At 51.2% G+C, this 15,034-nt stretch overlaps 1 protein-coding gene across 1 annotated transcript; it reads right to left on the bottom strand.

Annotated features, from left to right (window-relative positions):
• Positions 1-209: 209 nt before the first annotated feature.
• Positions 210-8,593, bottom strand: DUSP7 (dual specificity phosphatase 7). Its single transcript, XM_065845713.2, has 3 exons — positions 7,934-8,593; positions 5,189-5,617; positions 210-2,613 (listed from the first exon to the last, which is right to left on the bottom strand). The coding sequence occupies exons 1-3, from the start codon at positions 8,343-8,345 to the stop codon at positions 2,306-2,308; spliced, it is 1,149 nt and encodes a 382-aa protein (XP_065701785.1). The 5' UTR covers positions 8,346-8,593; the 3' UTR covers positions 210-2,305.
• Positions 8,594-15,034: the final 6,441 nt, after the last annotated feature.

The raw sequence follows: 15,034 nt of genomic DNA, 5'->3' as shown, positions 1-15,034 counted from the left end.
TATCCCTCTCCTTGCCCTCCCGCCTCCCCTTCTCCATTTTACCACAGGTCTTAAAAATTAAGCTGTGCATGAAACCAAACACCACACTTGAACACTGCCCAGCAAATGCTCTTCATGGTCACAGAAGACGACTAATGGACCATAAAAAAACGGATATGAGCAACGTGCCCTTATATGGGCAGAGGCTAGACAAGCATCTGACACAAACATCATTTTTAAAGAAAAAATAATATTTATTTGCAATATAAACAAAGTCCCAATATTGGATCAGAATATATAGGGTCACTAATTTTCCTTCATAACTCAGAAAGCAGACCATTCCTCACTAACAAGCTCTCATTTGTACTGATCAGAAGATGCATCTTTTTTTTTCTTTAAAGAAGAAAGACCACTAACAGCACAGGAAGCCTTTACACACCAGCTAAGCTGTAATGCAATACAGATGCACTGTCAAAAAAATCCCTGAAAAAAAATTCATTCCTCCATGAGGTAAGATGCAATTAAGATATTCTCAATTTTCTCACTCACAACCGTACTTACGCCCATTCTCCCTTCCAGTGACCCACGATCCCAACATTGTTGCAAACAAAACCCAACAAACAAACAAAAAACAACCAGAAAACAAGAAAGAGAAGCTCATTCCAACATTCTGGTAACATCTTTAACAAAAAGAACGGTTTCAGGATATGACAGCATCAAACATTCCTCCAGATGGAGATTTTTTTTTATCATTTTTTCTTTTTCTTGAAAAAAGTACAAAAAACTGGATATTTAGAAAAATCCGTGGCTTTTTTTTTTTTTTTCAGTTACAGGAGAGTTAAAGTGGACAGGGAGGGGGGAGAAAGGAGGGACTACATTGCAGCCAATAAAGAAATCTCCAAATCCATTCTGCCCTCCTCCCAGAAATTATTACCACTTCCTCCCCTCCCAGCTTGGTATAAGGTATTTGCCAAACACTAGCCAGAAATATCAACAAGTCTTCTCAGAATAGAAGGCACGGCATAAAGTTATTCGAAAGAGGAAGAAAAAAAAAATCAGAACCTCTGTTGAAAGCTCCAATCATTGCAGAATTTGCCAGTTAATATATATATTCATATATATATATATATTTATAAATTCTGTTACAACACTCTTCTCATCACTTCCACATCTCTTCCCTCCGCTCACACGCTCCACGCGTGACGATCGAGTCCCATCCCGCTACGCAATCCTCGCTCTGCTCCAGGCGCTTGCCGTGCTCCCCCTCCACCCCGCACACGTGGGAAAGGATCAAGTGTGCACAAGAAACGCCAACATCGCCGCTACCTTCCGTACGCGGGAAGCTGGAATGGTTTCGGGCCAGCTGGATGACGTTAAGTCAGTCAACAGGCAGCAAAGAAGGAAGCCGGGCTCAGACATGCTTCTGCTAACTCTGGAGGCTACAAGAGTTTTACCTCTGGCAATAGCAAACACTATTTTTGGCAGGTATGGCATTAAAAAAAAAAAATAAAAAGAAAAAAGCTTGCGGCTTAGTCACCTTGGCTGAATCAGTGCAGAGGTTGTGATTGTGAGTGCAGGAGTGGTGAAGGGGTTGCGTTTAAGCCCAACTGGCCTTCACACAGAACAAAGCTTCCTACCAGATGCTAACAACAACAGCAGCAGCATGTATCACTCTCTGGAGTACCCAGTAATATGCCAGGACATACCAAGGCTTCACAAAGTGTGCAAAATGCATTTGGTCAATATAAACATTTGATTAAAAAAAATAATAAATGATCAAACAAGAAACAGAATAAAATACTGGTTTTGCAACCTCGTCTGTACAAACAGTCAGGAACTTACATATTTAAAAAGAGTTTGAACCCAAAGCTCGAGTAAGATCTACCTTTTCTTTTTTTAAAATCAAGAAAAAAGTAAACTTGGGTTTTAAAACAGTCTTGGCCCAACACCTTTTGTTCAAGGTTTCCAAGTGCATAAATCTCCTCGCTTTCCACAGCAAGCTAACCCCTGGTAGCTCTTCGCACGTGTGCGTGTTCTGACAGTCCCAATGCACCCAGGAAAGCGGTTATTGCCGGTAACAGCTGCGTTCAAAACGCTGTAACATCGCCCGTATTAAATAACCCCCTGTAAAAAGACTACCTCTTCAAACCACTTTGATCAGGGTACTAATGATCAGCATTAGCCTTCTTAAAGCAGCGATCAGGCACCTCTGCCCAGAGAAGCAAGTTGTTCCAGAGCTGCCTGTCAAGACAGATGTTTTTGTAAGAGTTGAAATGCTCAAGAGAAGCGATTCAATGCTCGAGTTCCCGACCAGGTGGATTCCCCTTCATGTGGACTCCAGAGTGTTCAGCTGAAAGAGGTTGTGGTTGGTGGGGGTGGTGAAGTAGAGCTGTTCACTGGGCGAGCGGTTGTCGCAAGGGCTGTTGAGTCCCAGAGTCCTCTCAAAGTCCAGGAGTTGACCCATGAAGTTAAAGTTTGGGGAAATGTTGGATTTTTTCCTTTTCACAAAGTCATAGGCATCATTCAGGGACAAGTTGAGTTTTTGCATCAAGTAGGCGACGGTGACTGTTACAGAGCGGCTGATGCCAGCGAGGCAGTGAACAAGGATCCCACACTTCTTGGAACGGGCCTCATCTGAAACAAGACAAGGGGAAGGAGGTGTCTATTATTCTGCACCAAAAATGCACAGCTTTGGAGCAGGGCCAGGTGGCAGCTGCAGGCTCCCAGGACCAGGATGACTGCCAGAACTGGATCCCCTGCTCCTAGTGACACTGTCTCGTGTCCCTTTGACATCCAGATCTCTCCCCAAAGGGCTCCTGAGATATCCCCGCTACACGGCGAAGCTGCACATCCCCGTTGCACACAGCAAGGCCGAACACCTCATGTGCTTGAGAAGTATTAATCAAGCCTGGCAACACATCCCTTGTCTAGGGAGCATCAACACCTTCTATTCAAACAGAGAAATGGAGTAACCCACAAAAGGCAGGTGGAGCTGGAGACAAAAACTCCAGGGAGACGCTGATGGCCAGGCATAGCAACCCACCTCAACACAGCTACCTGGGGAAGGCTGCGCAGGTGATGTGAGGCCACAGCCCAGCACCACACAAGCTGTTCTTTTACGCTGTTCTTGTCCTCCTCCCACTAGAAAGTTATCTGAATGTAGCTGAAGCAAATTTAAGCAGAGTCTGAAGTGCAGGAACTTCCCTCATTGTTAAATTGTTCCTTAGGATAGACAGAAATGCACTTCACTACAAACAAGCGCTTATGTTGGAAGAGACTCTCGGGATGAATGGTAGCAGAGAGCAGGAATGCAGGCTGGACCAAAAAATGGCGAGAGAACAGTGACAAAATTTCCCCTCCCTTGCCACTGACTGAAAAGCACACACACACTCATTGTCTCTCGCACAGCCGGAACAGCGTGATCCCTTTATGAATTGACATCTTAGTGCTGAAGCAGAGACATGCTGCCGAGAGCACTGAATACATGCAAGTACCCAGCGCTGCTTACTTCTGAGCAGCCCCATTTGAAGTCAGTCATTTGACTGAGAGCTTGGTGGGGAGAGAGAAGGTGGCAGGAGAAACAGGATCCTTGAGCCAAGCCAGAGGTAAGAGACACCCTGGCACCACAAGCACAGAGAAGGGCAAAGAAGACACAGGCAAAAAGCAAAACCCAGACCCAAGCCACAACAGGTTTTCTGCCCCAGCCTCCAAAACCAGGCAAGAATTTCCAGTACAGTAGGGAATCACCCCCCAGCATATCCAGTCCTCCCCCAGTTTCCCTCCGTTCGACATTTTTCTGAGACATTTTTGCCTTTCATCTGACCTGCACCGCATTTCTTGGTGTTCAATTTTCGAGTGAGGTAATCCTCCATTTCCTGTCATTAACTGGAAAGCACAAGCACGGTGCTCTGTTCACAGGGACATCGTCTGACTGGAGCAGACAGATCACAAATGCCACATGCCAGCAGGGACCCCATACCTCACCCCTGATGTTTAACACCACACCCCGTGCAGGAAGCACAGATGGGGCATCAGACACGTCCCTGCTGCCACACTGAAGCAGCTGCTTCTGACCATGGTCATGTCACTAGAGGACAGAAGCTTGGGGGCAAAGGAGAGCGCATGGGAACCAGGGTTTCTGACAGTTGAAAAGCAGACAAGGACCTGCCACTGCTCTGCCCTGTTTCAGGCGTCACACCACAGTGAGAAAGCGCACGCGGCGGGGTCCAATATGGGAGAAAACAAGGCAGCATGGAAATGGGCTGCACAGATTTCAGTCTGAAGGTAAAGGCCCCCCTCGCCTTTATCTACACCAATGTTTTTAACCAGACTTGAAGCCATAGGGCTTTTTATAGTTAACAGTAGTAATGACTAGCTCTGCCAGTCAGCCCCCCTAAATCGGAACTGATCAGACTAACGACTGTCACGAGCAGGCAGCACAGGTCATGCTAGAATTGTACATCCCTATTCAGTCTGACAGCCACTTCTCACAGAATAAGAAGCGATTTTCCAAGTCAACACCAGCCTGGGAGAATAGATCTACCCTCTGCACCCCTCCTCATGTCCAACCAGAGCAGTCTTGGGGCTGTCTGCACAGCAGTTTTTCCAGCTGAGCTCTGCAGTGTAATTATAATCACCAACTCATTGTGTTGACACTTACCTTAGGAGAAGTATCCATACAAGGAGTTAGTTATGCTAAGGCAACTTACAGCGGGATCACAACGAGACTAGCAAATCCCCTCAGGAAAAGAAAACATTCCCCCCCTTCCTAGATTTTAACCACACTTGGGGCTAAGGAATTGCTGGCAACAGTCACATTAACACAACTCCCATCAACACTCATTCCTCCCAGCAAATCAGGTGGAGGAGCTCCCAGCGCCTGGGTTCAGCCATTTCACACGAGTGCGAATCCCCATACAAGGGCAAGACACAGCAGGGCCACGGCTCACGGGCCAGTCCTGCCACTTGCAGGTAACCCAGCTGAGGGGCTGCAAGGGGGACAAATTTCAGAAGGGGAAGCCTTCCTGAACCCAGCCTAGGTGACACGCACCAGAAGTGTCACCTTGGCAGCATGACACCCAGCTGCTAAGCTAGCGCTGATGCTGTGTCCCAGAGAGGTGAGGCCAGAGACAAGCAACAAGCCCTGGGAAGCGGCTTGCCACATTCCCAAGTGGTGAGTACGAAAAGAGATGTTCTGCCAACTACCTACCAATGAAAGCAATGGCCTCGGGAAAGAACTGCGAGAGGTTCTGGCTCCAGTGATCTGAGATGGGGATCTGCTTGTACTTGAACTCTCCATCGTGCTCAAACATGTTTGGCAGGTTGGGAGTCACATTCAGGATGTATTTAATGCCATATTTGCCCAGGACATCCAAGTTGGTTGAATCTTTGGCACAGCCCAGGTACAGGTAAGGTAGGATCTGGACTGGAAAGGCAGGCTGATTGTTCGGGATGGGGCTGCCATCCGACTCCGTGGCACTGCTGGGTTCCCTGTCAGATTCGCCATCCGAGCAGTCAGAGCTTATCCGCAGCCCTCCCAGGCCAAGGACCGACGCCGGGGGAGAGTTGCTGGGCGAGGAGCTGTCAAGGTTCGTTTCGCAGTGCTCCGAATATTCAGTCTGAAACTTGTTAAATCCACCTGGGAAGGGGGAAGGAGAGAGGGAAAGGGAGAGACAGAAAGAAAAACATGTTTTATTCTTCAGAATGGGAAATCCTTCTAACTGAACACAAGCAAATGTTGCTTAGCAAGCCTCTGCCAGTTAAAAAGTTGGTGTATCTTCAGTTTCATGCCAAGAAAGGCATGTCCCTGCTCCCTCATTTTCCTTGGGCAGACTGTTACTGAGCAAACAGGTCCTGAGAAACCAAAGAGTGTTTCTTACAAAGTTCTATACTGCTTGTGAAAAATAGGGTCCAAATCTCACTTGCAAAAGAAACAAACATCAAAAAATAAAATCAATAGCAAGAGACAATCTCTCCTCGTTTAGCTTCTCGGAAATAAGAATCTGGCACAGTTTAGGCAAGAGCTATTGTGCCACCTAGACAGAGAAGCACAGAAGTATCTGTGTCTGAAAAGATAAAGCAAGAACAACCACCACATACCCAGCCCAAGCACCAAAACCCAACAAAATAATTCACCTTCAAGCAGGAAAAAAAGGTTGTAAGTTTTGCCAAAGAGCGATCCTCACACCTATTCTATCACTACAAACACATTTGGTGAGAGAGCGGTGTCACAGGTTTGTTCTTCACCACAGCAGGCTTGAGGAGCAATGGGGCCCTTCACGTCTGCCCCTCAGACCTTTTCTCCAGCTCCTCAGCTCAACAGTTTGGGAAGGACGCCAGAGGCAAGACACCAAAAAAACCCACCAATCTACCTCCTTTCCAGGCAATATTAAACCAGAGCTCAGCCATCAGTATCTGACACTGACAAATGGTTTAATTAGAAAGGCCCCCTGGAAACTTTGTTAGTGGGTTCGGCGGTTGTGGCAGGGTCACTGAGCAGGACAGACAGCTCCTGCCACATCCATTCATGAAAAAGGCTCGTCCTCATCCTCCTCCTCCCCCCGGCGCTGCCAGACAGCGCCGAGGAGCCATTTTGGAATTTTAATTGGAAACATTTCCCACCGAGGCTCCCAGAAAAAGGCAGAGAAAGGGACTCAGCTCCTCCCCTGCCCATCGGGGCCAGCTTAGGAGTAACTTCAAAGCTGCTCTTCCCTGCCGACGACGAGGACAAGAGGGAGAGACTCAAGACAAAGCTAAGGTGCAACGGAGCTCATCTGAACCCCAAACCAGGATGGCGTGGGAGACTCACCCACCGGCACGGGTGGGGAGCACAGGGATGGGTGAGAAAGTGGGATCAAACCCTGTGCTTGGGGCCTGGCTTCCCCCTCCCTCCCTGGCCCCCGTTACCTTTGGAGGAGGCTTGTGCAGGCAGTGCAGCCCCGGAGGCTGGTCCCCAAACACCTGCCTGTCCCCCTGCCACTCCAACCCCGTACCGGGGCTCCCCCGGCTACCCAAAAAGGATTTACCAAGGAGCAGCAGTGTTTTTCACAGGGCTGGGAGCGGCAACTTTCTCCACCACTCTCCCCACACCTCCTCCGCTCTCCTGTTATTTCTGCCTCAAACCCGCCACCCAGCGACCGGACTGGGAGCACTAGGAGGACGGGAAGGGTCCCAGCAGTCCAGCTGTGAGCTCTGCTCAGCCCGCTGCGGAGACTTGCTAGGATCTTTCAAAATGGACAAAAAACACCCTCCCTAAAAATCAAAAAAAATACACCAAAACCAGAAGAACGCCCCAACGCTCAGGATGTGCGGGGTGCAGGGCTCGGGTCCCCGGTCCTCCATCGCCTTGCCTCGGGGGAGCAGCCGCGCTGCTCCCTCCCAGCCCCGCCGGCATTTCCAGCGAAACCGGGAGAAAAACCCAAGCGTTCGCTTTTTCGGAGATAGAGCTGGGAAAAAAAATAAAAGAGGGGGGAGCTGTACTCTGCCCCCAGCTGTCCATCCCTCCCGGAGGGGCTGGAAAGGAGCCTGCCGCCGGGAGCCCCCGAAAGGCCCCTCCGGGGAGTGGAGGCGAGGGGCGCCTCAGGGGGGGCGGCGGTGCCAAGCCGGGGTCGGCTTGGGACAGGGCAGCTCTGGGGGGGCTGCCCTGGCGGCGGGGTCGGGGGCTCACTGCCGCCGCTGCCGGGGAGGCGACGCAGGAAGAAGCGGGGCACTCCCGGCCGCTTCCAGCCTGCAACCATTTTGTGCGGGGGATTAAAGCGGGATGCAGGGGCGAAAAATAAATATATAAAAGAATAAAAATAAATCAGGCAGGGGGAGGGTGGAGGGAGGAAGCAAAACAACCCAACCACCTCCGGCCGGCCGGGGGATGCTTGGGGGGCAGGGACGGACACATGGACAAGGACTGCGAAAACCGGATAGGGCTGAAGGATGGGGGGGGGGGGGGGGGGCACCTCACCTTTTAGGTAATAGGCTTTGCAGCCGTCGTCGCGCAGCTTCTGCAGCAGGAGCCCCAGGACGGAGGTGGCGGCGCCGCCGTCCTGCCAGTCTGCAGTGGCCTCGTCGTAGAGCAGCACGGTGTCGGCCTTGCAGCGCTTGACGAAGCGCTCCTTGTCCTCGTGGTTGGGGATGATGGAGCGAATGGGCAGATTGCCCTTCTTGAGGCGGCGGAGCATGAGCCCGGGGATGGCCAGGTTGATGGCCGTCTCGATGTGCGAGCTCTCGAACAGCTCGTGGGGGCGGCAGTCGAGCAGCAGCAGCGAGCGGCCGCCGCCCGACTCCAGCTCCTCCTGCAGCCACTCCGCGCTCTTGCACGGCATCGCCGCAGCCATGGGCGCCCGCGGGGAGCTCCCCCAGACCTGCGTTTTCATGGGGCTCGGCAGCGGCGGCCGCCAGCGCCCGGCCCACCGGCCACCCACGCGGCGGCCGGACGCGGCCCCGCTCGGCTGCTCCCCGCCGGGCCGGGGTGGGTTTGCGCTATGCCGGACGCGGCGCCGCTCTGCACGGCCGTGGGTTCGCGTTGCCTGCGGCCCGGAGCGCGGCGGCCCCCGCTCTGCCCTACGCGGTGCGCCCCATCCCGGCGGCCTCAATTAAAGCGGGGCTTCGCCGGCGGCTCGGCGTGTCATGCCTCGGGAGGCGGGGCGGGCGGCGGGGCCGGCCGAGCGGCAACACGCCCCGCCCGCCGCGGAGCGGAGCGGCAGCGCGCACACGCCCCGAGCGGCGCGGCCCCGCGCGGAGACCCCGCCTCCCGCCACGCCCCCAGCGCCAATGAGGCGCGGCGGGGAAAGCGGGCGAGCCCAATGTGGGCAAGGGGGCGGGGCCCGCGCGGGGCCGAGCGCGGGAAGGCGCGCGGGGGCCGCGGGAGGCGGGTCGGGGCCGCGGGGCAGAGTCGGCCCCCTCGGACACCGGCCCCGTGCCCCCCCGTCAGGTTTCAGACAAAAGTTGAAGGGATGGAAGTGACACGGTCCACAGGCCAGCGGATGAGTGGGTCATGCCCGGCCCTGCTTTGGTCTTTGACAGCAATGCGCAGTTGCAAAATAAGACTGAGATTCATTAAGCCTCCAGATTCGCTCTCGTTTTCAGAATGAGCCTCAAAATAGATTATTTTGTTTGTACAACCTAATTTATTTTTAGAATATTTTCCCTACTTGTATCCACTACTATATATACAAACTTTTTGTGCTGCAATACTGTAATTTCAAGACAGGAAAGTTAACTGGGTGCATCCTTCTGGTTTCCTTCCATCTTATACTTCTCTTTAATGCGAATCAGTCCACCAGTACCAGAAGTTCTCCATGCCTCACATAAACTATTTCTGTTACAAAACAGATTTGATCTTTTTAATGAGCAGGAGGACATTAAAAACGTGGGTTTGTATGAGCTGCTTCTATTGCAGTCCATTTTCACTATGCAGGCAGTCAAATATTGATGGGCTGCTCAGAGAGGCTGTGAAATCTCCATCTTTGTCAGTTTTCAAGATTCGACTCAGCACAGCCCCGAGTAGCCTGGGCTGACCTCAGGGCTGACCCAGATTTGAGCAGGAGGTTTGACTAGAGCCCTCCTGCAGTGCCTTCTCACCTGGGTTATCCTACAAGCCCGTGCTCTTCAAATTCCTGTGGGCAACAGTGGGAGGGGGAACAGCTCCTCCTTCCCAGTCTGGGACAGATGAGCCATTCCTGTTTTGTCCTAACTTCTGTTCTCTTTAGCCTCTTCTTATAAACTTCCTCAGCAAACTCTGTCACGAAGGGAAGAGTCAGGGTCTGTCTCAGCAGCAGATTCCCAGGCTCAGCGACCTGACTAGGTCTCAACTGGGTTTTTTCCCAGCTGGCTGATTTTCAAGATCTTGTGTAACAGGAAAGATATTGTTCTTTAAAACACCCCCCACCCCCTCCCCAGGCAAACAAACATGTGCACACACAGACACACACACAGAGTCTTAGTCTTAATGTTGTTTAAAATTGTGCTGTTCAAATGACAGTATGTCAAGGCAAAAATACAAATCATATTGTATTTAAGGACAATTTTTATCCAGTCAAGACCTACTTTTCTCAAAGCTAAGATCTACTACTGAAACCATAACAGAGTCACTGTCTCCTCAGTGGTCTTTTATATGCCCTCAACACATAAAATATCCCAAGGAGTCCATTCTCTGTCTTTAGTACAAAAGCAGCACTTGGCTCTGCTGAGGTCCCTGTCTCCTTTCAGTCTAACTCATAAGTCCAAATCCTAATGAAAAATACAGACTGGACACAGCACTTGAGCACGTGCTCAACTTTGAGCACGCTGAGCATCCCATTGCAAAACACACCGATTTCAGTGGGACTGCGCTCTGCACCATTTGTGGATTTCATCGGCATCAGCAAAATAAACGCCTTGTTCTACATCGCTTTTTTTTGTGACTCAAGTGTGCCCGAGAAGCGGAACAGCAGAAGCTGTCCACTTCCCCTTGCCCAGTTTATTTTTACCACTGGTTGCTGTGGGAAGCTATTGTGATTCAGTGTTGCAGTAGGAAGTTACTAAGGCTGCTCTTGCAGCCGGGGATGTTGAGATTCTTATGCAAGCCACAGTGAAAATAGCTGACCTTTCAGTATGTTTATCAAACCACCTTCAAGTCATAAGGGGAACAGCAGCAGGTTGGGCAAAGAACTCACATCTGGGTCTAAAGCTCTCGTTGTACTGAAGACAGTGCCCAGAAATGTTACAGGGACTCTGTGGCTCCTCTTGGGTGGTGCGAGAGAGGCAGGTGTAACCGCAGGCACGCAGTGGCTGTGAAACCAGAAGAGAAATGTTTCACCTCCATTTTGCGGTCACATTAGCAACCACATAAGTTTCAGGACAGGCTCCAGGTGCATCACCTGCAGAGGCAAGACCAGATTTCACCCTGAAAAGGATGGAAGCAAAATAATGTCACTTAATGCTGGTGTGGCATCCCCTGCCCGCCCAGCCAGGAGCTGGGGGACACTGGGAGGGGAGCAATAGAGAGAGATTCACCTCCCAGACCTCAGCAATGTGGATCATCCCACTGAATTCCCCGTGTGGCTCCGCAGGCTGGGCTGGCAGGAGCGGGCAGGGCAGGCAGGAGTGGGCTTGGCTGGCAGGAACAGGCAGGGCTGGCAGAAGCGGGCAGGGCTGGCAGGAGTGGGCAGGGTGGGCAGGAGCAGGCAAGGCTGGAAGGAGCAGGCAGGGCTGGCAGGAGCGGGCAGGGCTGGCAGGAGCGGGCAGGGTGGGCAGGAGTGGGCAGGGTGGGCAGGAGCGGGCAGGGCAGGCAGGAGCAGGCAGGGCTGGCAGGAGCGGGCAGGGCAGGAAGGAGCAGGCAGGGCGGGTGCCAGCCTGTCTGCGTGCTGCCCTCTGGAGTCCGCCGCCCCGCAATGCACCGCAGCCCAGGGCCAGCCCGAGACCTCATCCTCCAGCTTCCCCCCGCCAGGCCCTGCATCCTGCCCGCAGCAGCCACGGCTGCCATCCGGGGGAATTTCTTCCGCGAGAGAAGAAATCTCTGCTCCGCAGAGAGCCGTGGGCACCCTCCTCAAATGGCCTCCCAAGGAGATGGGACCCAGGAGGTTTCCCAAAATGTGGCAGACAGAAACACCGAGGCTGGGGCCAGGATGCTGCGTGCCAGAACCTCCTCCAGCAAAACAGCGCTGGCCAGGACTCAGGGGTCTTGGTGGTGTTTGTCTCGCTATGTATGTGGCTTTGCTGGCTGTCTCCAGAAACAAGCAGGTTTTGGCTCAATTCCACAGAGTCCCAAGTGCTTGCGACAAGGACAGCAAAAAGCGATAGCTCCTCTACATGTGGATGGTCATTGCCTCTGTGCTGTACACCACCACTGGCCTCGGGTTTCTAACGGACAGGGTTGTGTGTATCTTTCTGGTTGTTGTTCTGCTGAGGAAAGGACTCTCTCCAATAATCTTTCTACTCAATGCCCAGCATGGTGACCAGCAACTTCCCCATGCCCACAGCCATGTCTTGCCAGCTTGGCTTCAGATTGCTTTTGTCCTCGTCTGTCCTGGTCTATCTACCAATACAGCTGCCATCTCCTGTTCCTCATTCCCATCACCCCCACCTCTGTTTTCCGAAGTTCTCTGGCTGCCAAACCCGCAGGCTGTGTTTTGATGTCTCTTTTCCACCCGGCTCTTTGTCTTCTGTTTTAGAAACAAAGACCATAACCATGAATCATGGCAGAACACAAGGTAATTGCATTGTTAGCAGATGTCTACCCAAAACTCACTCCAGGTCCCGACTTAGCCCCTGCAGCAGAATTGCTCCCCAGGACATGACAGACACTAATTTGAGCCAAGGGAGCAGCCAAAGTCTCAGGAAAGGGCAGATGATGTCTCACCACAAGGGGACCCATGGCACTAACTACAGCTTAGGGGAGAGCTAGAGTTCCCAAGGATTTGGAGAGTAAAGCAAAAGTATCTACAATCAGAAGCTGGTCAGAAATTAGACCACATTTTCTTCTTAAAAATGAACATCTGAAAAGCATGTATCTGTTTTTCTTTTAAACATGCATTTTCTCAACAACATTGCACTGCAAAAGGGTTTTCCTTCCAGTCTCAGCTGTCAAAACAGCCCTTCCCCCAACAACTCTGGGCTGTAGCAGCTAAACCTTCCTAGGAATTATCTTCTCATTGCTCAGTCAGCTGTTTGCAACATCTAATACCAGGTATCAGGTATGAATTATGGCCCAGATATCAATCCATAAAGCTATTAAGTTCCTTCTAGCAGGATGTTTCACCTGTTTCAGGTGCCTGTGGTCAAATATCCACCAGTACTGAGAGAGGACGCTCTTCCCTGGCAGTTTAACGATGGACTGGCAACTTGAAGCAGAATTTTGTGAGCTGGGAATTTGCTCAGGTGACCTGGGCTCCTGAGGTGGCCTCTGGTTTGTTCCGTCACATTGAGCAAAACCACAGTTTTCTATAGGGCACTATTCTCATCCACAGAATGGAGCTGGTGCCTCCCCATCACCTTTGCAAGCTTTTGGGTGCTAGGGAGCCAGGCAGGTGGGCTGGATTGAGATAGGAGTTATTCTGTCAGGGAAGGTCACTTGTTGATGGTTTACTCTGTGTTTCATTCATGCATGTAAGAGGTTAACTCCTGGTAGAGAAAGAGATGCATGGTTTTAACATTAAAAAAAAAAAAAAAAAAAGCCCCAAATTTTCTTTCTACTCCTGCACTTATTTGTGACTATTTTTATCAATGTTAACACTGAGTCAGGGTAAAAATACTCCCTAGAAAGTTTAGAATTTACATTTGTCTTCATATATATTCAGCAGAATTCTAGCTTCCCCGCCTCCGCACTGCCTAATCTGGATTCATTAGCTTCACCCGCCCCCACAAAAAATGTCAGATGACTTTGGCCTGGTGAAGCGCTTCACCCACAAATCCTCAACGGGGGGATCTAAGTGCAGTGCTCTCCTTTCTGCAGCAAGCTGTCCCCGTGGAGCATCCGCTCTGACACTGCAGGCATCCAGCTCGGTGATGGGAACAGATCCCCGCTTCCCAACGCAGCCCCGCTTCAGGGCAAAGTCTCCGGTGTGCTCCATCCTGCGAGGATGCTGAGCCCTGGGAAGCATCTTCCCTGGTCTGCCCCAGCAAAGGCAGGTGGATGTAGGCTGGGGAACAACCGCCACAAGGAGAAACAAGAAACCTCTGTGGAGCATCTTGTGTAGCATGAGGCAGCCACAAGTACATGCAACCTGCACTGCCAGGTCCTTGGGTGGTGCTATTTTTCCTCTATTAAATGGGCAAGGCATCATTTGCCTATCTGAGATGCACTTTTGCTGCAGAGCTGGAGACTTTCACGTCAGCATTCTCACCTTTCCACCATGCAGGTCTCCAGGTAGATCTAAAAGTCCTGCGGCAACCAGAGAGGGGCAAAGCTGTTTGCAGAGTGCTGCAGGCCCTGAGGAATGCGAACATTCACTTTAAACATTTCTGCAGCAAAAATCAAGGCCCCAAGAAGCCCGTTTTTCTGTTTTCTGTGATCATCTCTAAGTGGTCACAGAAGCCCAGAAGGGCTGAGGCTGGAGGTACCTCTGAGGAGTGTCCAGTCCAACCCACGTCTCACAGCAGCATCTGTTAGAGCAGGTACTGCATCCCAGTTGGGTATCCCAGTATCTCCAAGGTCAGAGACTCTACATCTCTGGGCAACATGATGCAGTGTTTGACTACCGTCACAGTGAAAAAGTATTTTATTATGCTTAACCGTCATGTCCCATGCTTCAGTTTGTTCCCATTGCCTCTCAGCCTTTCTCTGGGCACCCAAGAAAAGTCTGGTTCCATCTTTGGGGTTTGAGGAAACCTGCATTTTTACAGAAAGGGTTGTGCTTCTGCCTGAGTGCAAAAAATCCAATCTGCAGAGCCAAAAAGTAATTTTTCTGGGAAATACTGGCCCAGCTTTTTTCATGATGCTTTGGCTGGCGTAGCTGGTTACACAAAAACTGGAGAGGTCCCCATGCTTTCTGTGAAACCCAGGAGAGAAAGCGGGTGTGTTTAAGCAGGAGCCAAGAGCCCCCATGGGCTCCACCAGCAATGGAGGGCAGCTCCAAAATAATTAAACTGGCAAAACATCTTTGAGCAATGGCCAGTTCCCTTCTTCCCTGCCCCTGCTTCCAGGCTCCTTCTGGAGGAAGAAATGGAGCACATTTAAGATTATTTATCCTTTTAGCAATGGCTTTAAATGAGCAGTTATGGAAACCACGTGCCACCACCCTTACAAAAATCCTTCCCTGGGGAGGACTAGTAGAGGGGGCAGTTCTGATGCTCCCTGTGGCATTAGATCCTCCACAGGCTGTCACTGCAGTGATAGAGCAGGACAGGATATCTATGGGACTTAAAAAGCCAAGAACACCTACTCTCAAGCCTGTCTCATGCATGTATTAGACACGGACTGAACATCGTGTAGTTTAATACATACCTACACATACCTCATTTATAATCATTCCTCCTTTTGTATGCCAAATAAAAAGACCTTCCTCCTTAGAAAACAGGCAAGAAAGGAATGGTCCAGGACAAGGAGTGCAGGACCTGTTGGTGCCATCTGAGCACCTCCCCTCCG

Source organism: Patagioenas fasciata, chromosome 10, assembly GCF_037038585.1.
Source record: "Patagioenas fasciata isolate bPatFas1 chromosome 10, bPatFas1.hap1, whole genome shotgun sequence".
Lineage (NCBI taxonomy): Eukaryota > Metazoa > Chordata > Aves > Columbiformes > Columbidae > Patagioenas > Patagioenas fasciata.
This window is presented reverse-complemented; position numbering and strand designations above follow the sequence as displayed.

What these genes read in the sequence shown, in the direction of transcription:
- DUSP7 (XM_065845713.2), bottom strand. Translation starts at nt 8,345, where the DNA reads ATGAAAACGCAGGTCTGGGGGAGCTCCCCGCGGGCGCCCATGGCTGCG. An exon ending in CAAAGCCTATTACCTAAAAG is followed by an intron (nt 5,618 to 7,933) that starts GTGAGGTGCCCC and finishes CCCCCTTCCCAG; the next exon opens with GTGGATTTAACAAGTTTCAG. An exon ending in CGAGGCCATTGCTTTCATTG is followed by an intron (nt 2,614 to 5,188) that starts GTAGGTAGTTGG and finishes GTCTTGTTTCAG; the next exon opens with ATGAGGCCCGTTCCAAGAAG.